The following is a 21,184-nucleotide window of genomic DNA, read 5'->3' as shown; positions in this document are numbered from 1 at the left end:
ATAGATAGATAGATAGATAGATAGATAGATAGATAGATAGATAGATAGATAGATAGATAGGCAAAATGAACATCATAATGTTGATTTGTTATTTTATTCATTGTGGCATATATTCATTCATAATTTTGAGTAGCTAATCATAGACACCTCATGTGTGTTTATTTTCTTAAATTACAGGAGCTTCAGTTTCAACGACTCACCAGAGAGCTGGAAGTGGAGAGACAAATCGTTGCCAGTCAGCTAGAAAGATGTAGGCTTGGAGCAGAATCACCAAGCATTGCCAGCACAAGGTACAGACTTTGACAGTTTCATCTGCATGTATCCTGAAGTTAAATATTTTATTATTTTAGCATAAACATAAAAAATGTTATCATCATTATTATTAACTTGCATTGCTGCATTTGATGCTCAGTAATGCTCATTGCTGTCATAGAAAGGTCTAGTATTCTTGAAAAACTTGAGTATTATTTGGGCTACTCAAATCTAAATGAAGTAGTAAAATCTGTTACAATGTCTTCATGGACTTGACTTCTCATGTATAGATACAATAAATTAATTTTTCTTGTGATTAAATAGTAGTTGTTTATTAAGGTGAATAATTGATCCATCATATTTGGAAGATATATTATTGGATATTTTTATCCAGAGTTGCTTCTTTTAAAAAGATAAGCTTTACTTGACATCTGTTTTGAGAATTTAGTAACCATTTATCAATAACTCTTAATAAAGGTATACATCCTTCCATTTTTGTCCACAAACAATTGTAAACAAACTAACTGATATATCAGTTCTTCCACAAAAGTGTCCCTGTCTCATCTCCTTCTGACACTTCCCCACCACCACCCCCATCTCTGTCAATAAAGTGATTTTTTTTCCTCCTTAGATTTCTCTTTAACTTTTTGCCAGGCCTTTAGCTTTGTAATTAATTTCACTTTCCCTTGTAATATAGTCATTTCTATATGTATCTTTCCTACATTTAAGTTATTAATTTCTTGAGAACAGGCTCAATGTCTAATTCATCTTTGTATATTGAGCACCTAACATAGTTCCTTGCACAAATTAAGTTCTTAATTTTGTGTGTGTGCGCATGTCTATCTATGCACATGTATAAATATTCCATTTGAGATATGGGAAAAGAAATAGGTGAAGACACATAGAAGAGATAAAGCAGGAAAAGAAATGGGACCTAGAATATCCTAGCTTGGCTATAAGAAAGAATATATGAAGATAACCAATGACTGTCTAGAGGGCGCAACAGAAGCATACTTTGGGGAACCCCTCCCTTCTTTCAGTGCCCAGGTGCTGATTCTCCCATTCTTTCGTGAGCTAGCCCAAAACTCTGCTTCATTCCAACTCTCAGGGCCCCATTTCCTTTTCATAATAGCTATTAGTCAGGGTATACCTAACCTACCATTGCAACGCAAGGTTCATGAGTCCTGAAACTTTGCCTCTCTACCGTTGGGTGTTGTTGTCTCTATGCAGTTGCACCCAGAGGACTTTGGGGGCTTGTTATCTGCTTTAAAGTTGAACCCTCTTATATGTGTTTTCTACCCTCATTACCATCTTGCCTTACTTGGAATCTAGTCCAGAAACTGAGGACCATTTTAGTTAAGGGATTTGTTTAATATTCTATTGTTTCCATTTAGCATGTATTTTGCATTTATGTTTATATGGCTTATTTTCCCTAATTAAAACATGAGCTCTTTGAGGCAATAGACTGATTTTTGTCTTTGTATCCTCACTTCCTAGTATAGTGCATGGTACATAACAGGTATTCAATAAATGATTGTTGAATTGAATGGAAGGCCTTGAATACTTGAAAAATCAGTAATACATAGCTGAATTTTCAGGAATTATCAGATACTACCTCAAAGCAAAATCCTGCTTTAGTGCTTCAGTTTGGTATGGAAGTGACTGGCAGTTCTTGAAGATGACTATAAACAGCATAAGTTCTCTGAGGGCCTACCAAAGGTAGAAAGTCTATGATTACAGCCCTTGGAGTGAACTCTATTTCCAAGAAACAGTCCAAGTTTGGAGAGGCCCATCCCAAAAAGTTAGCCATCAGATGATGAATTTCTCTGGTCACAACAATTCATAAAATCACTCTAGAAGGGTTGCAGTATGCCTAATAGGAGTAGTGACACTTTTTAAATTACAGATTCTTGAACTTTTGAAATTTAAAATACTGTCATTCAAAATATATTAGTATACTTCAGCTAATCTAAAGTTCCAACCCATTATAAAATCCAAAATGCATTTATAATTGCCAGTTGTTAAAAAGTAAATAGTAAGGGGCAGCTAGGTGGCGCAATGTATAGAGCACCGGCCCTGAAGTCAGGAGGACCTGATTTCAAATGTGGCCTCAGACCAAACACTTGACACTTACTAGCTGTGTGGCCCTGGGCAAGTCACTTAACCCCAATTGCCTTAAAAAAAATTTTTTTAATTAAATTTAAAAAGTAAATAGATTATATTATGTAGAAAGTAATTTCTGTTAAAATTCATGAGCATAAATTTCTGATTATCATTATATAAAATCATTGTGCCCTTATGTGGAAAATGGGGAGCAAAGTGGGATTAGAATCCAATGATCAGATGATCACTGTAATGTCCCTTCTGATTCTTAGCAACCATGTAGTCTATCAGGTACCTGAGCAAGAATCCCCTCCACATCACAACTGAGTAGAGTGAGGGAGAAATCATTGCCTTCAAAGCCAGCTCATTGATCTTGTTGGATAGCTCTGGATGGCACAATACATCTAATCTATTTTTTCCCCCTGTGATAACTTTTTAAAAACCAGGAGATAGCATTTCTCCCTCCCCCAAGTTTTCTTTTCTCCATGCTACATTTCCCCTGTACTTTCCTTCCATTGATTCTTGTGTGGTTTGAACTCAAGGCCTTTTACCTTCCTCATTGCCCTGTTCTGGACACTGTGCATTATGAAAACTCATTCCTGTGATAATTATTCATTCCCATCTGATTATTCATTTCTGTATATTCCACAGTGGTTTGTTTCCAGGTCACCTTGAAATGTGTGATCATCACACTTTTCTTTCACCTTTTGCTTCCCTTCTTTTAATAATATAAACATATTGTGGATGAAGTAAAATATTTCCTGTACATTATCTTTTCTATCTAATTGCAACTCTTGGATATAAAAATGAGTTTTTAATGGGGTGACTTATTCATAGCAGTGTTAATTTTCATAAATAGTCTTAGGCTGTTATGCTTTAGGAAAAGATCTAGTAATAGTATAGAAGTTCAGCACCAAAAGTATGGTTGTCAAAACCATTCATTTGATTGTAAACATTTAGCAACAAACATTAAAAAAAAAAAAGTATGGACATTTTAAAAGTGCAGATTTTGACCTGTGGTTCTTCTCTCTAGATTAGAAATACCCCAGAATGTCTTTGTCTGTAGGGAACTGAAAAACTATGCAAACAAGAATGTTAATTCCCTTCAATTTTTTCAAGATAAATGTGTCACTAACCAACAGCAATAGAATCTTGTGGTCTCTAACTTGCTATTTTATGTGTTGAATTAAATTTTAAGAAGAGAGTACATAGTTTTTCGATATTGTATCACTTTTTTATTTGACTTACTATTGAAATGTATTGTGTCTGTGTGTGGGTGTTAATTGATAATATAAAGTTTACCAGAATTCAAAGAATCCATTTACTATTATCTAGTTTTCTAATTTTGTAAAATTGTGAAAATTTCCAAGTAACTATAAAATGTCAATAACATTTATTAACAAAATGTAGTATATACTATCTAATCATCTTTGGATCTCATTTCCATTTTTACTTTCTTACCTACCAACTAGCTCAATAAAAAATTATATACTGTATATTTACTATATACTGTGTACACTTAGGTGGAAGATTCATGAGCTGTTCAACTTTGAAGTGTGGGTAGTACAGGGTATTTTGGTTCATCAAGTAATTGTTGTGTTTTTAGGTCATTCATATGTCATCCTTGGGTTTCTACTTTCCTCATAAGTTGTTTTTTTTTTTTAATTTTCAACAAGCCTTGAGGAAGCTGACTGCCTCCCTAAAGACAATTTTTCTACTCTATGGCCTTCAAGACAAATATATTTGAGAGTGATAGACTAGAGAGTACTATCATAGTGAAGGCAGGGAAATTTTTTAGTTGTGTCTCAGAGATATCCACCTGAATTTTATCATTTCTCTACCAACTATCAGCCCCAGAACTAGAACCTGAAGACTGGGGAACATGTTGTACACCCTTGTACTTATTTCCTATCAAATATTCCTGACTTTTGCAAAAGCTTCTTGTGAGTGGTGCTGTTGTTTGCGCCCAGGAAGTTCCCTTTACATTGAAGATATTATACCAAATAAATCTAGTTACTGAGTAGAAGAGTTAGTAATTCTGCTTTACCTAAGTGTTGATATGAATCCTACTTCAGCCATTCAGGTGAAACAGTTATTTTTACTTTGAATAGTATTATGCATATGTGTTATTGCACATATGCAAATGCCCATTTCTTTCATTTAAATTCTGATTCGCCTTTGTAAAGATACATATTTCAAGGAACTTTCCAGGTACTGTTATTACATAGATGTTGCTATTGGTGACTTGGAAAAATCACCTTAGTTTTTATTTGATAATCAGAACAGTCAGTTCTAATATAATATTTGTTTTTAAAATGGGAGTTTGTTTCCAACATGATTGATATATTAGGGAACATTTTGAGCATAACACGAATTTTGAGTTTACTTTTGCGTGATTTCTTCCTCAAGAAACAGTGAGAATGCAGAACTCTAAGCCCCACTTCACAATAACTCACAAGCTGCAAAGCAAACTTCAGGTATTTGTCAAGTTAAAGTGCCATGTTTGTTATATATCTCCTGGTACAGTAGGAGCTGTGAGCAGAGAAGGGCCCACTTCTCCCTGCCCTATCCCACCCCCAAGAGTCCTGGAGTTAGACTCTGTCCAACTGGTTAATGTGGCCTGAGGCTTCAGAAAGAGCCACTATTTATTTAGTATTTATACATTTCTTAACCATTTAACACGTATAAAACTATGCTACCATTCTCATTAGGTTCCTATCTTATTTTTATGTGTCACTGACAAAGTTCTTGAGTATTGTGCCAGTAATCGCATTTTCCCCTTAAGCTCTATTGTTTAGTTTGCATGATTTCATATAGTGCAGTGCTTTGGGGGAATGCATATGTCACATTATGGTGGAACTGACTGTACTTTAATACATTCAGGAAAATTTATTTCACAATTTATTTTCCTTGAAATATTTATCTTTTCACCTTCCTTCAATAAAATGTAAATCAAGGTGAAAGTACTAAGTATAACACGATGTACTATTTTTTTCCTGAGAACTTCAAAGAGTTTTATGTGCATTTCATTTATTATAACATCTCAACATAGCTAACCTCATTTAGTGTGAAGTGTAGTAGAAAGGGCATTAAACTTGAAAAGTCAGTATTATTCTTTTACCTTCATTTTTCTCAACTAAAAATTGAGAAAATAATATTTATGCCATTTTCTTTATCACATTATTATAATAAAAATTCTTTCTAAATCTTGCAGTGCTATGTATTTGTAAAATTTTATTTTATGGTTGTGAAAAAAAAAACCTATAAATGCTAAACAACCATGAACAGTATGCAGTAAATGATAAGTTCCGTATCTAATCTGGAATTAATCTTTACTATTTAGAAACAATTCAGTAAAAATTAAATTCAACTCATATGCAAAGCACTCTTAGTTGCTAGGGATACAAAAATGATAAGATAATAGTCCTTTTCCTCAAGGAACTTATAATTTCATCAGTGGATAAGTCATATACTTAAATACAATTCAAGTTAGAATAAAGTACATAGAGAGGTCAAACAGAAAGTTATTAGATATTGGTGAGAAAAGAATATTTTCAAGCTGGGGTATTCCATAAGGCCTTTGAGTTAGTGGCACGTGAACTGAATCTTAAAGCAGTGCAATGTTTTTGACCAGCAAAAGTAGGAAGTTATTAAATTTTGATGAGGCATGAGAATGACATAGGGAACAGTTAAATATAAAAACACGTGTTTGTGTAAATCTTATTGGTTGGAGGGGAAATAGATCTGTGATTTCATTGGTAAGAGAAATTCTTCATGAGGAACTCACCATTAATGCATTCTGGTAAATATTTATCAACCCAGGTTTTCCTGATTTGAATATAGGCTTCTTTCCATCCACTATGCCATGTTCATTCTTCCTTCTTTCTCTCATTCTACCTTCCTTCCTCCCTGTCTTCCTTCCTTACCTTCCCATCTTTTATATATGTGTGTGTGTATTATGTATGTATGTATGTATGTGTATACATATATATGTGAATTAAATTAAATAAATAGATATTACATGTAGTTGAAATTACTCAGTCCTGGTGGGATGGGAATGGATAGAAGAAAAAAACATTGACATCAATTATAATTTATTCCAAAATTTAAGGGCCATAAATCGGTTGCCCTGATTAAAGAACAGTTAAAACTCAAAAGTAACTGCAGTCAGCAAACACGTGATATACTTACAAAATGTAAAGGTATAACAGGTAAAGGCAACACGAGTTTTAAAAATCAACTTGTTTTTAAAATCTTTCAGTTAAGGATGGTCAACGATTATGAGCAGTATCATCTTATAATGCATAGAGAAGCAGTAGAGGGTACAACTAGTTTAAGGAAAACTTAGCAACAGACACAAATAAACAAAGTTATAATGAAGGAATTTATGTATAGAGGACTCTAAATTGAAGAATAATAAAGACTTCCAAAGAGTTTTCTGACAAATTCTTTCATCATTAAGGACAGCAGAGCCACCACACTGTATTACATCAGTCTTGCATGTGCTCTTAGAGGGCAGGAATAAATGGTAATGAAGAGAACAAAGACAAAAACATCCATATGAGACCTCCTGTACATAGATGAGATGGCAAGATTGAGTGCTGGAGGGAATAGTTGTGAGAGCATTGTAAGATTGATTCACAAGTTATGTAAAGAGGAACTACCAAAGATTTTCACTTTGTATACTTTGCCTTCTGCCTATGATATGGTTCCCCCAGCTCCCATTCTGGTTTCGTCTTCTCCTGATCGGTGACTGATCACATCTAGTTAGCCCTCGATCCACCAAACTGCACTCTATCTTCCTAACATGTTGCCATGATCTTTCCAATTCCTACTGGATATTCCACTCTCATTCTTTGGTCAGGCTTTTCTGATTTGTTCACCATATCTAGCTAACCCCAGGCTTGCCATCTTGTACTTCAGCCATCTTTCTTCCATGTTGCCATGTGCATACTGCCCTCTCTCCCTATACTTTTCTAACCCTTTCCCTAGAAACATTAATCATGCCAACACTACGATTCCTGGGAAGAGCATGTCATTCAATTGCCCTATGCCTCCACTTAACATAACTGTGACTTCTCAAAGCAAAACACCCCTACCTAGCCACCATTCCCATATATGTTTTGGCTTTCCTAATTAGAATAAGTAAACTCCTTGATGACAGAGATGATCTTGTTTTTGTATTTGTGCCCGCAGTGCTTAGGACAGTACCAGGTAAATAGTAAGATCTTAATATTTTTTTCATTCATTCACTTACTCATCCTATGATTTGTTGGAGGATATAGAGAATGCAAGATCCCACTGTGCCTTTTTTTTTTTTTATGAAAAGTATTGGATTTGATAGGAAAAAATGCCACCTTTAAATGTTGTTCTTCAACAACGCATGTCTCAAGAATGTTTGGCGTAGTCATTCACACAGGAAAAACCAAGTGTTTAAATAAGTTTATTACTCAGTTTATGACATATAGTTGGATGGGGAAGCTATAAGAGTATTTGTATGTTTATTGGAGGCAGAGGGAGGGAGGGAGCAGAACAGAGGAATGACAAGTTGGGCTTAAAATTAAACAGGAGCTGGAAAGCAGACTGGAGTGACCCCAAGCTTTCAATAGAAACAGAGGCCCACCTTATGTTTATGGTACAGGGAATCTACAGATGAAGAATTGAAAATACTTATCACACAGGGCAATGGAGAGGCACTTGGTGGTGTGAACAAGATGAAATATGTAACAAAATAGGAATGTCAAAGAATGACTAACAAAAGATATCATCAGGAAAATTATATGATTGATAAAAGAAGATGGACTGGCAAGGATGAAGGATAGATAGCAAGTGGACAGCCTGAGTGATCCACTGGTACCATTGTAATGTCAGAAATAAGCTAGTAAGGGATAAAGCCTATTGTATGGACCTCCTATGGAGAATATGGGAACAAAAGTGATACAAGATAGGCATGGATGGTTTGTAATCCCCATAGTTTGAAGTACCATCCAAATTGTCAAGATCATAAATCCATTTGTGATTCTGAAAGCCTGAAGCCGAAGCATAGAGGACCTCCTTGATCAACAGAGTAATCTGTAGATAACTTTGGAGCCATTGAAGGCTTTTGAGCAGGTAAATTGTATCATTCTTGTGTGTAAAGATTATTACTCTGGCCATCATGTGAAAAATATTTTATGTAGAGACTGCAAGCAATAAGTGACTTCTTTGTGGACAGACTTCAAACCAATCAGTTATCATTGTATAGTAGTTTGGTTTAGTTTTACTTGCTGGTTTTTCTCTTGCATATAAATTGCAAATAAATATTTACAGTTGAAGGATCCCATTAGATTCATTCCAATTAATCAGGGTATTACTCTAACAGTTTTTGATGGGTTTCCTCACTATCATGTCATTATTTGCATAATTTTAGCTAATTTATTATTCTTACCTAGATCTGAGGAAAAATAAGTTGACATTTTTAAAAAGAAATGACATTGATTTATTAATTTAACAAATAATTATTAAGTGCCTATATTGTTCAAGGCACTGTATGAGAAATATAATAAGGTAACACCTTTACCTTTATATTAACTTACAGTCTGGAATACAACACCCCCTCTGAAAATGTACAAGAATAAGTTGGAAAGTAGGGTTCATATTGGTATATAAGACTAGAAAGTTAGATTAGAATGTAATCATGGAAGGCCTCAAATATTAAATTTTCTTCTGGTTACTGTGAGGAACTTGTGAAGAATTTTAAACAAGAGAGTGATATGATCACAATAATGCTTTAGAAAGGTTAATCTGTTAACACAGCATCATATAGTGGGCCAACTGGATATTTTTAAAGCTATAGCAGTAGTCTCAATGAAAAACATGAGCTGATTCTCTTTGGCACCAAAAGCTTTCCTAAATTTACTGTGAAAATTAATACAAATTATATACCATAATATTTTGAGGGTTCAGGAACTTCCTAGAGAGTATTTCATTAAATTGCATACAAGTTCAAACTCCAAAGCTAATCTACATTTTCATGTTATTTGCATGTGATTCGGAATGTTAATATTCCTGGACAGTTTGATTGTAGATAATATTCTAATGGTGGCAATGAAATATGTATATTTTGATAGGAACGTAATTGTGCAGTGTCAACTCAGTGCTTTTTTTTTAAAAAAAGTAGTAGAATAAAGTGACAAAAATAGATTTAAGAGCATCTGAAATTTCATGTGGAGACTTATTTTTTTTTCTCACCAGGTGGAGCTATAAAAATTTTATAATTCTACCCTTAGAAAACCACGGCAGGAAAGCAAATCTATCAAGTCTGATATTTTACTCAGTATTCATTTTTCTTTGCACCATCAGCCTCCCCATCGCCCCTTGAAGATACTAAGAGTTTCTTATATAAATGATCAAAGAAATTTAAAAGATTATGAGCATTGGGCTTAGTCACTCTATTCATTTCAAATCGACCAACCCTCCTTTCATTTCAAGATGTTAGAATAAAGGTGAAAATGAAAAAATATTAACGCTTAGAAGATTCTTGAAAATGTTTCTACTTCTAACTTGGCTGTGGTTTCGTTAACATCCTGATTACTTAGAGAAAGAAAAAATTCAAAGTCACATAGTTTGGTGGCAAAGTCAAGACAAGATTCCAGGTTTCCAGACCTTCTCTTTCTGGCATCCTTTCTTAACGTACTACATGAGCATGACTACTTATCATAAGGAAGGACCTTACAAATCATCTGGTCCAATTTCTTTTATAAATGATGAAACTGAGACCCAGAGAAGTTCGGTGACTTGCCCACAGTCACAGGGATGAGTAGAGAGAGATTATGAACCCGGGTTTGTGTGCAGTAAGCTGTGCTACTATTTTTGCTTTCCTCCCATGAGGGAAAAATAAAGTGGCTTTATCCACAATCATTATTTATATATTTTATAGCTAACATGGTTATGTATCATCAATTTTCTCAATTTTAATCCAAAGTTGAAATCACTCATCAATAATTTCCTATTTAAGTTGAAGAAAATGTATAATTATACATACTAATTATTTTAATGTCCTATTGATCTAGTTTTATAATTAATATACACAGTTTATTTAACATTTTCCTGTTCAGTTCCATATTTAATGTAAAAGTTTACTTTTCTATCAGGTCTAATAAATAGCTTTTTTTTTTAAATTAGGTTTCTTAAATGCTCCCTTTTGCTTTTTTAACAGTATTTAAGGACATTTATTTGTAATTTTTATGTTTCAGATTTGTCATTAAACCTGTTACAAGAATCATCGTAAAATATCATTGATAGCTTAATCTTCTGCTTTCCATAAATATATCTTATATTGTTCTACTTAATAGCTTTATTCGAGAAGGATCTGACATCATTTTATAATTTGTTTTTTAAATTTAATTTTCAGTTCAGATACTAATTATTACAAAAATGAGGCTGAGTTGAATTGTAGTCTAGTAAGTTATAATATTAGAATGATTAACTTATTAAAATAAGTGAACTTCTTTAATCTTTCACAATCGCATATTAAATTTGTTATTTTTAAATCTAAAGTAAAGCTGTGATAAAGCAAATAAATGTTTCCCTTTTTTCTTTTTTTCCTCCAGCTCAACTGAAAAGTCGTTTCCTTGGAGATCAACAGGTACAATCTTTTATGTGAAAAAAATTTTCTTATGCTTTACACAGAAAAAAACTATTTATTTTCATTGTACCCTCTTATAATTTGCAGCTTTTTTTTCCAAAATAAATTGAGCATATACTTTAATAGTAAAAATATTGAGCTTTTTCAAGCCTCTTGAAAGAGATGGATCTTGTCCATACCTAAAGACATATTACACATTTTTTTTTTTTAGGCAATTGGGGTTAAGTGACTTGCCCAGGGTAACACAGCTAGTAACTGTCAAGTGTTTGGTCTGAGGCTGGATTTGAACTCAGGTCCTTCTGACTTCAGGGCCGGTGCTCTATCCACTGTACCACCTAGCTGCCCCCATATTACGCATTATTGATAAGAGTAGTCACAAATCACCTATTTTAGTAAGTTTGTTCCTGATAGGTTCTTGCTATCTGCAGATTTTATTTTGGTTTTTTTTTTTTAAACTGGGCCTTTGATGTCCTTGTGCTGTAGAACTCCAATGATGAACTTCTTCCTATGCACATAAGAATCTGCTCTGCACCTAATAATGTCAGAGCTCCCTGGGGGCACCTGAAGATGGAGTGACCCCTCTGCTCACATTGCCAATCTGGCAAAGGCAGTTCTTGAACCAAGATTTTCTTATTGGTGGGCCAGCTCTCTATCCACTTGGTATGCTACCTCTCATTTTCCACAGTCTTGGTTTTAGAATTTACTTTTTGTCCAGATGTAAAATTACTTTATAAACATTTCTCCATTTATTAGAGTTTTGAATACATATTGCTTTTTTTTCTGTAGTTACACCTTCCAAGTCATCGAAGGAAGGATACACTTTTAATTTTATTTAAACAAATAAGAATACCTAATACCTGATATCAAACGCAACTTAATCCCAGTACGTTAGATTTTTACTATTAGTCTCATTCAGTCTTCATATCAATTGAAATCAGTAAGTGTGCTAGACACTATGAAGAATACACAGAATATCACGATCCCTGCCTCAATAATTTCTGTGTGGTGATTGAAATTGAATGACAGTTAAATGTGTCATAAGGTAGTATATGATTATAGCCAATTAATTATATAGCCAATAATTGCTATATTCATTCAATCAGTCATTTCCCTTTGTGCCAGGCAGAAAGATAGTGCATCAGGTCTTAGTGATTAAGAAGATTTAAAAAAAGCTGTTCTCCTGAGTTCACTTATCTCTCCTCCATAGCTTAGAATATTTCTGTCCTCTCTCATCCTTTTATCCCCTTTTAAGCTCAAGAGACTGAGGAGGTCCTCTTACCTTGCCAGAACATATTCCTTTTTATGACCTTGATCCCTTCATCTTATTTCTCCTATGGGACCTTCTTCTACTCTTCATTCCCTCTCTTGGTTGCTTATCTTCGATGTCTTTACTCTCTCCTGACTCCTCTTCTTCCTTCAAGGATTTATAAGTCTCCTCAAATGTTTTTTAAAAGAATATTGTCTCTGGAATCTGAAAGCTTTTATTTAAGTCATAACTCACACTAGCTATGTGACCTTGGGAAGTCACTCAACCTGTCTTGGGCTTAGTTTCGTCATCTATAAAAGGCAGTTGGATTTGATCTCTTCCAATTCTAAATTAGTGAGCAAGATATTCTTCCCTTTCTCCTCCCATCATATTTGTAAAATTGATTTTTGGAACCCTGGTTTATAACTTTATGTTTACTCCTATTAAATTTCATCTTAATCAATTCACGTGAGAAATCTTGTCACTCTGCTTGGTTCCAGTTATACTGTGTCTCTAGCATTCTCCTGATCTACCAATCTAGTTACACAGTCACAGAAGGAAAGGAAATTAATCTGTCATGACTTTTAGCTTTTAGTGTTCATTGCTTCCATTGCTAAGTGCTAAGAAACCATCCCTAAAATAACTTAGAATTTTACCAGGAATAAAAGTCAGGCTCACTGGTCTATAATTTGCAGGCTCTCTCTAGTTTTTCGTTGTTTGTGTTTTGTTTTTTTTTTAATTGGGATGACATATTCCTTTCTCTGGCCCTTTAGCACTTGTTCTCTTCTCCAAGATCATTCAGGGTTCACCAGTAGTGAGTGGTTCCAAAGTCATCAGGCAATTCTTTCTAGAATCTATGCTAAGGTACAACCAGACCTGCTGATTTAAATTCAATAATTAAAGCCAAATGCTGCCTGTTTATTTTCTCACATATCACTCCCTGATAACCAATTTTTTTCCTATCCTTCCCCCTCACTTTGAAAGAAAAAGCAGTAGCAAAGAAACAAGTAATTTTAGTCTTTTTCACTGTGATTTCCCAAGGTATAGCTTTAAAAAAAACAAACCTATTTTTGTGTTCTTAATTTTAGCCAATTCTGGCCCTTGGTACCTTGACACAGTTTTTCTAGGACCCGCCACTCATTTGCATTCTTCTTTTAGGATAATAGATTTAAAGCCTTCTAGTGCTCTCCCTTCATTTTAGAAACAACAAAACTAAGACCTAGAGAAAACTCAGGTTTTTCTGATTCTGTGATCAGCTGTCCATCTACTTTGCCATGCTGCTTCTTTATTTACAAAACTAGACAAACTAAAATTATTTTGGTGACAAAAAGAATTAAAGCTCATGTTTACCAAATGTCTTACTATTAAATTTTAATAGTTATAATTATCATATATTTCTATTGTGTGTACTTGCTAGATGGCTAAAATATAGAAACACACAGTTTCCTTTCTTTGCTTCACCACCTTCCAGCCTAAATCCAGATAAATACCAAGTTTAAAGATTAAAAGAATAATCCAAATCAACCTTTCTTTTTTCTTCCTTCCATGGTGAAGTAATTTATGATATAGAAAAGTATATATGTAATAAGTCATGAGCTTAAATGAAAATATTTTATGCCTCACTAGACTTGTATAGGATTTATAAGAAAGATAGGTATGTTTTGCCAGATGCTCATAAGTAGAATATTATATCAACAGTCATGTATTGAAAATTCTTATTGAGAAATTTGGTACAAGTTTCATCATAGGTTGGTATTCTATTTGAGAACTGAGAAATTGAGAGATCTAGATTTCATCAAAGTATCTTAATCTTAAGTTTTTTCTCTTCTTCCTATTTATATTTAGCTGCTTTTAATGAATTACTACTTTGCAAAGGTAACTGTATATGTGTATACATATAATACACATATACATATGTCTGTATGTATTCATTCATACATGCATATGTAAGTATGTATGTATGTATGTACATACATGAAGGGAATGGCAAACCAGTCCAGTATCTTTGCCAGAAAAACTCCCAATGGGATCATGAGGAGTCAGACCCAACTGAAACAACTGAATAACAACATACTCACACACATACACTCACATATGTATGTAAATCACATTTGTGAAAGTTTTGTGAGGATTTTTGAAGACTTTATGTGGTTACATTAGATAGCTGAACCTCATCATCATGTGGCTAGTATTCATGTAGCACTTACTATGTGCCAGACACAGCACTAAATGCTTTACAAATAAATTGAGGCAAACAGAGGTTAAGTGACTTGCCCAGAATAGCACAGCTAGGACTTGTCTGAGAGTGAATTTGAACTCAGACCTTCCTGAGTCTAGGCTCAGTGTTCTGTCCACTTTGCCATTAGCTGCCTTATCTGTAAATAATCTAAAACTTCACTGAATCAGTTATCTCATTTAATATGGGTATTTCCTCCAACAATGTAAACTTTAACATATCTGTGCCTGCTCATCCTACGCAACTGTTGTTCAAGTTCTATTAATGTGATTACTGTGTTCCACTCAGTATCTCTGGATGGCTTCCGCACATTCTCTTGATGTTAACCTGGTTACACATTGGTATATTCCATTGAGTAGGCAGGCTGCCCATCAGTTAACTCAAATTTCTCATTATTCTTCTTGTGTAATTCATTATTTGTGATGTGTTAGAAGCTTATTCATGTCCTCCATACCCCCATGCCCTTTGGGTTATCCTCAACTTTAATTCTTCAGAAACTCTAGTATTCAATGGCTAGAAGCCTTAAAATATTACCTGAAGAATAGCAATGTTAAGATAGATGGCTCTTTGTTTCAAAGAGAAGCTTTGTATTATTAAAAGAACTTTGCAACTGATCCTAAGATTAAATCTAAAAGGGACCTTTAAATCCAACCCCTCACTTCACAGACAAGGAAACTAAGACATGGAGACATTAAACGCTAATAGGCAACCCAGCCCTCTCTCATCCTCTTAATCATTACCTATCTTATTGTCTGTTTTCCAACGTAAGTCCAAGGTATGTATTCTAATGCAAAAGTTGTATAGGTTGTCTATCCACATGGTTTTTCCTTTTTGGAGAGTTGGACCAAACTTTTATGAATGATTAAATATTTTATATGTGAGATTTTATATCATGTATATCTTATTTTAATATATTTAATATCATTTTATATATAACTATATTGTTCTGGGACTTGATGTAATCAGTCAGATTTATTGTGCTAAGCACTGGGGATACAAATACAAATAAAAACAAATATAGTTTCTGCCCTTGAGTTTATTTTCGAATGGAGGAAGACAACACGTTACAAAAGGAAGCTGGGTGCTAGGGGTGATGTGGAGACAGTACCAGACACAAGGGCATGATATCAAGTTCTAAAGAAGTCCGAAAGCTATTTGCCTGGTGTAAAAAGTGGAGAAAAACTGGGCTGAGCTCCACCTTAAACAGAGGCCCAGGAGCCCATGGCCCTACCCTGCTGTCAGAGAGGCAGAAGGTACTGATGAGATATAAATACTAGCCAGATGCGATCTTGTAGGATAATGAGAATTAGCACAATGTCACTGGCAAATAGGAACATCTAGAAACATACAACATCTCTCAGTAATTAATCCCTCTTTTGATTTGGATTCTGTGGTGGATCACTGCATAATAGTCGTGGACATGTTTGGCAAGCACATATATTTTTTTTTATTATTAATTTATTTTGATTTATCAACAATCACTTCCATATGCTTTTGAGTTTAAAATTTTTCTCCCCCTTCCTCCCACCACCCTCCCCAAGATGGCACACAATCTGGTATAGGCTATTCATATAGATTCCCATTAAACATATTTTCATATTAGTGATGTTATAAGTAAAAATTAGAACCAATAGGAGGAACCACCAGAAAGAGGAAACAAAACTCAACAGAAGAGGAAAAAAAATAGCAAATAGTATGCTTCGATCTGCATTCAAATTCCATAGTTCTTTCTTTGGATGTGGATAGTGTTTTCCATCACAAGGCCTTTGGAGATGTCTTAGATCCTTGTATTGCTGGGAAGGGTTAAGTTTATCAATATTAGTCATCGCACAATGTGGCTTTTATTGTGTACAATGTTCTCTTGGTTCTGCTTACTTCACTCAGCATCAGACCATACAAGTCTTTCCAGGTTTTTCAGAAGTCAGCCTGTTCATCATTTCTTTCTTTCTTTCTTTTTTTTTGTTAAGGCAGTTGGGGTTAAGTGGCTTGCCCAGGGTCACACAGCTAGTTAAGTGTCAAGTGTTTGGTCTGAGGCCAGATTTGAACTCAGGTCCTCCTGACTTCAGGGCCAATGTTCTATCCACTGCGCCACCTAGCTACCCCTGTTCATCATTTCTTATAGCACAGTAGTATTCCATTACATTCATATACCACAACTTGCTCAACCATTCCCCACTTGATGGGCACCCTCTCAATTTCCAGTTCTTTGCCACCACAAAAAGAGCTGCTGTGAATATTTTTGTACATGTGGGTCCTTTTCCCATTTTTATGATCTCTTTGGGATATAGCCCTAGAAGGGCTATTGCTGGGTCAAAGGGTATACACATTTTTATAGCCCTTTGGGCAGAGTTCCAGATTGCTCTCCAGAATGGTTGGATCATTTCACAACTCCACCAACAATGCATTAGTGTTTCAATTTTCCCACATCTTCTCCAACATTTGTCATTTTTCTGTTTTGTCATGTTGGCCAATCTGATAGGTGTGATGTGGTACCTCAGAGTTGGTTTGATTCGTATTTCTCTAATCAGTAGTGATTTAGAGCGTTTTTTCATATGACTATAGATGGCTTTAATTTCTTCATCTGAGAACTGCCTGTTCATATCCTTTGACCATTTATCAATTGGGGAATGACTTGTATTCTTATAAATTTGACTTAATTCTCTATATATTTTAGAAATGAGGCCCTTATCAGAGAGACTGGTTGTAAAAATTCTTTCCTAATTTTCTACCTTCCTTCTAATCTTAGTTGCATTGACTTTGTGTAAAAACTTTTCAATTTAATGTAATCAAAGTTATCCATTTTGCTTTTCCTAATGTTCTCTATCTCCTATTTGGTCATGAATTCTTCCGTTCTCCATAGATGTGATAGGTAAACTATTCCTTGCTCTCCCAGTTTGCTTATAATATCAGCCTTTGTATCTAAATCATGAACCCATTTTGACTTTATTTTGGTATATGGTGTGAGATTTTGGTCTATGCCTAGTTTCTGCCATACTCTTTTCCAGTTTTCCCAGCAGTTTTTTTTTTTTCAAAGAGTGAGTTCTTATCCCAGAAGCGAGGGGCAAGCACATATCTTGAGAATCAATCCATTAACACCCTCAGAATTACCCTCAGGCATATAGGACTGAGATCCATTTTGTAATTCATGGGTTGGTATGTCCAACAAGTTCATCACCAAGTGGCTTGTCTACTGTCAGAATAGCCTTCTAACCATGGAGGTGACTCCATGCTGCACTGCAGCATCATAACAAGTCATCTGTAAAATGGAAGCAATAATACCGATATACTGATCTCAAAGGTTATGAGACTCAAATGAGAAGTTTTTTAAGCATTAGAGTAGCAAAATTGTCCATCATATCCCTTTTTAAGATTTTTTTTTTTATTATGAACTTAACAAACATGTTTAAGCTAAGCATCTCATATACAAAGAACAAAAAAAATAAGAAAACATGAATATATAAGATATAGCTTTTTAAGGTATATATTAAATTTAACATGGTAATATCAATACTAATACCCTTCATGTCTTTGACTCCTATCTTCCATATATTTAAAAAAATTTTTCCCTTGGCACTCTTTTCTTCTCCTACTTCTCCCCCATCACTCCTCCATATCTTCCTCTTCTCCATGTATTGATTGTCTGAAGATGCATGTCTGAGTTTCCTGTCTTCTCAAGGGACTAACTCCTTTGGTTAAATAGGAGTGTAAATATAATACTTAAACTATTTCAGTCACTTGAACTTAATCTTTCTCTCTTCAGGCATATTAATCCACGAATGCACATTCAGTTTATTATAATATACTTGGGCTTCATGAGATGATGGCGCACAAAGCTAAGTGCTTTTTTTAAGCTATGGAGAGGCCCTTTAATGATAAGACAATACTGCCTGTTATTGCCCATTGGTGATTAGTAAATTAGTAGGTAATGCCTGCATTTATCTCTCAGTTCCCAACTTAATGATATGTGTCTTTGTATAATGGATGTTGATATTAACTGTGTCGTCTTAAAAAAGTTCTTTTTTAGCTCAGAAATTCTCTAATCAGAGTCTGTTAGTGTATCAGTATGGTATTTATTAAGCCTGGCAAAATTTTAGTTATTCACAAGTTCCCAGAAGTTTAGCCACAACACAGTGGAAGGAACGTAAACCTTTACTCAACAATAGCATCAGGGATAAGATGGCAGTAATAAGAAAGTTATGATTTGCTCTTCTGCTCAGGTATAAGTCAGTTCTTCAGTTGTTTCTTTATAATTCTATTAAATGAATTCGTGTTAAACAAAGGACAGTGCTGTACCTAGAATCACAGTTTCTGCTAACCTCTTTAAAAAATAATTATTTTTTTTTTGTTTTCAACATTCACCTTTATAAGATTTTGAATTTTAAATTTTCTCCCGCTTCTTCCCATCCTCCCTCCCCAAGATGTCATGCGATCTGATATTGGCCATACATGTACAATCATATTAAATGTACTACCACATTGGTTGTGTTGTAAAGAAGAGTTGAAACCAAAGGAAAAAAAAACACAAGAAAGAAAAAAAATATTATGTCTGTAAAAAATCAGTATTTAAAATTTGTTTCACTTTTTAATGACTTGTAGAAAAGAAATTTGTATACTGTAAATAGTTATCTTTAAAAATTGAAGTAACTGGGTAGGTTATTACCTACCTTCAAATAAGATAATATCTGTAAAATGATTAGCAGAGTACTTGGCACATAGTAGGTACTTAGTAAATACTCGTTCTACACACACGTGCTCCTTCACCCCCATCCTCACCCCACTTCACTTAATTTTTTGGAAGCATACAGAGCTCCTAAATAACAAATCAGAATGGAATAAGAAAGAAATTAATTGTATTATCCTTTGCAGGTTTATGATCACTGGCTTTAACTTGCAAATGGTGTAGATAAGTACAAAATAAAATAGAAATGAGTTCTATCTGCCTTGACATTGTCATATATAATTGTCTTCCCTTCCCAAAGATAGTGCCATAAGTCTGAACTGTCTGTTAGTTAACAGCGAAGTTATCAATACTGGAACATTTGAGCATTTCCCAGTAGTCACACACTATTATACATCAGGTAAAAGTCCACACATTTCTGTGTACGACTTTGGAAACAATGTAACAAGGCAATGCATGTGGAAATCTCTTTACTGACTTTCCTGGGCTCAAGTTTCTGTGGTGATTTTTGTACACAGTATAGCCCTTCCTCTTTATCTTATACTGCACAAACAGATATATGAAGATTTAGAAGTATTATTGTAATCTTGAATTATTTAGTGAGGCCTTGGCTGTCTCTTCAATAGCATTTTCTCACATTTATATATTTTTGAGTAATCCTTCCAAAAGAAATCATAATGCTCATTCACATCACATTTATTCTGTCTTTTACCATTTGCTATAGGGTATAATAGACCACAGATTTTTTTTTTTTTGCAGATTTTTATGCTTATTTCTTTCATATTCCATTATTTTTCTTAAAGAGAAGCCCTCTACTTTTTCTACATACCTACTTCTTTAAATGTGGATCAAGCTTAGAAGAAACTCATGAAGACTGAAAAATATTTCTGGTAGTTCTTTCTTAATTGAACACAAATTTTACTAAACTTCACAGTGTATTGCCAAATTCATATTCTTGCTCAAACATTTTTCTGATAGGTAAGTTGAAAAATTGAAATATCCCAAAGTAAATATGATCAAAATTATGTATTTCAAATATACCCCCAAAATATTCTAAAATACCATATTATTCCTCAGTATGTCAGGGACCAGTGTTCACATAATCTGACATTTTCTCTTCCTGCTTATAAAAATGTATTTCAAAAATTGATGATATTCCATTTCAAAGTTCCTGTCATGAACTTTTAATATTGCAATCAGACATGTAATTTTGAACCCCTTTCTCTATGTTCTCCATTCCTCTTTTAGGGCCTGAACAAATGACAGACTTAATAGTCTCTAAGCTCAACTTCAATAATTTTCTGTGCCATTCAGTGGGAGGAACACTAACCCTCTTTAAAAGATAGTTATCCCAAAATGGCATGCAAAATTAATCAGTTATAAAATTTGCCATATTAGATCAAATTTCTGCATAACAGAAATTGGAGAATGGAATTTTCTCATTTGATGAGGAAAGATTGTTGGTTTGTTCCCTTTCTGTCTTTATTTCTCTTCCCCAACTCCTCCTCTCCAATCCCCGGTCTGTCTCCCCCACCTGCTTCCCCTTTCTCTGAATGCATGTGCATGCATTCACATATAGACAATGTGCAAGAACTTGAACACACTTAATACTAATGCTATACTGAAGAAAGTTTAATCATTAATTTAGAAGGCGGTTAAGGATTTTATAGACATCACTGGACGTGTCAATTATTACTGTATTGGATTATAGACATAGAAGATAAAGGAAATTCGATTGACTCTGAACAAACACTAGAATTTCCTGAAAGTTGTTTCTCTAGCTTCCCCAAATTCTCATTTGCATGAAAGTACAAAATGTACTTAAAATTATTTAGGTGTTTTAGCTTTCATTTATTTTGATCCTGGATAAAAGATCAGTTGTTGCATTTGTGTTCAATTCTTGTCCTAGATGTTGTTTTCCATAGTCATTTACATTTTAAAGATGTTAAAAATAGAAATCATCAATAGAAATGATACAGTACTATTTATCACTTTCTGTGTGTGTGTGTGTGTGTGTGTGTGTGTGTGTGTGTGTGTGTGTGT

The 21,184-nt window shown here is 34.2% G+C and overlaps 1 protein-coding gene across 9 annotated transcripts in view; it reads left to right on the top strand.

Annotated features, from left to right (window-relative positions):
- Positions 1-21,184, top strand: part of LOC114045738 (plakophilin-4) — a 235,076-nt gene that overhangs the window by 144,128 nt on the left and 69,764 nt on the right. For all 9 annotated transcript variants that reach the window (XM_027865905.1, XM_027865911.1, XM_027865907.1 and 6 more), the window contains 2 exons: positions 178-290; positions 10,947-10,981. In XM_027865905.1, coding sequence (XP_027721706.1) covers positions 178-290; positions 10,947-10,981 — 148 coding nt within the window. The remainder of the gene's footprint in view (positions 1-177; positions 291-10,946; positions 10,982-21,184) is intronic.

This window comes from Vombatus ursinus, unplaced genomic scaffold (genome assembly GCF_900497805.2).
Source record: "Vombatus ursinus unplaced genomic scaffold, bare-nosed wombat genome assembly UNPS02014779.1, whole genome shotgun sequence".
NCBI lineage: Eukaryota > Metazoa > Chordata > Mammalia > Diprotodontia > Vombatidae > Vombatus > Vombatus ursinus.
This window is presented reverse-complemented; position numbering and strand designations above follow the sequence as displayed.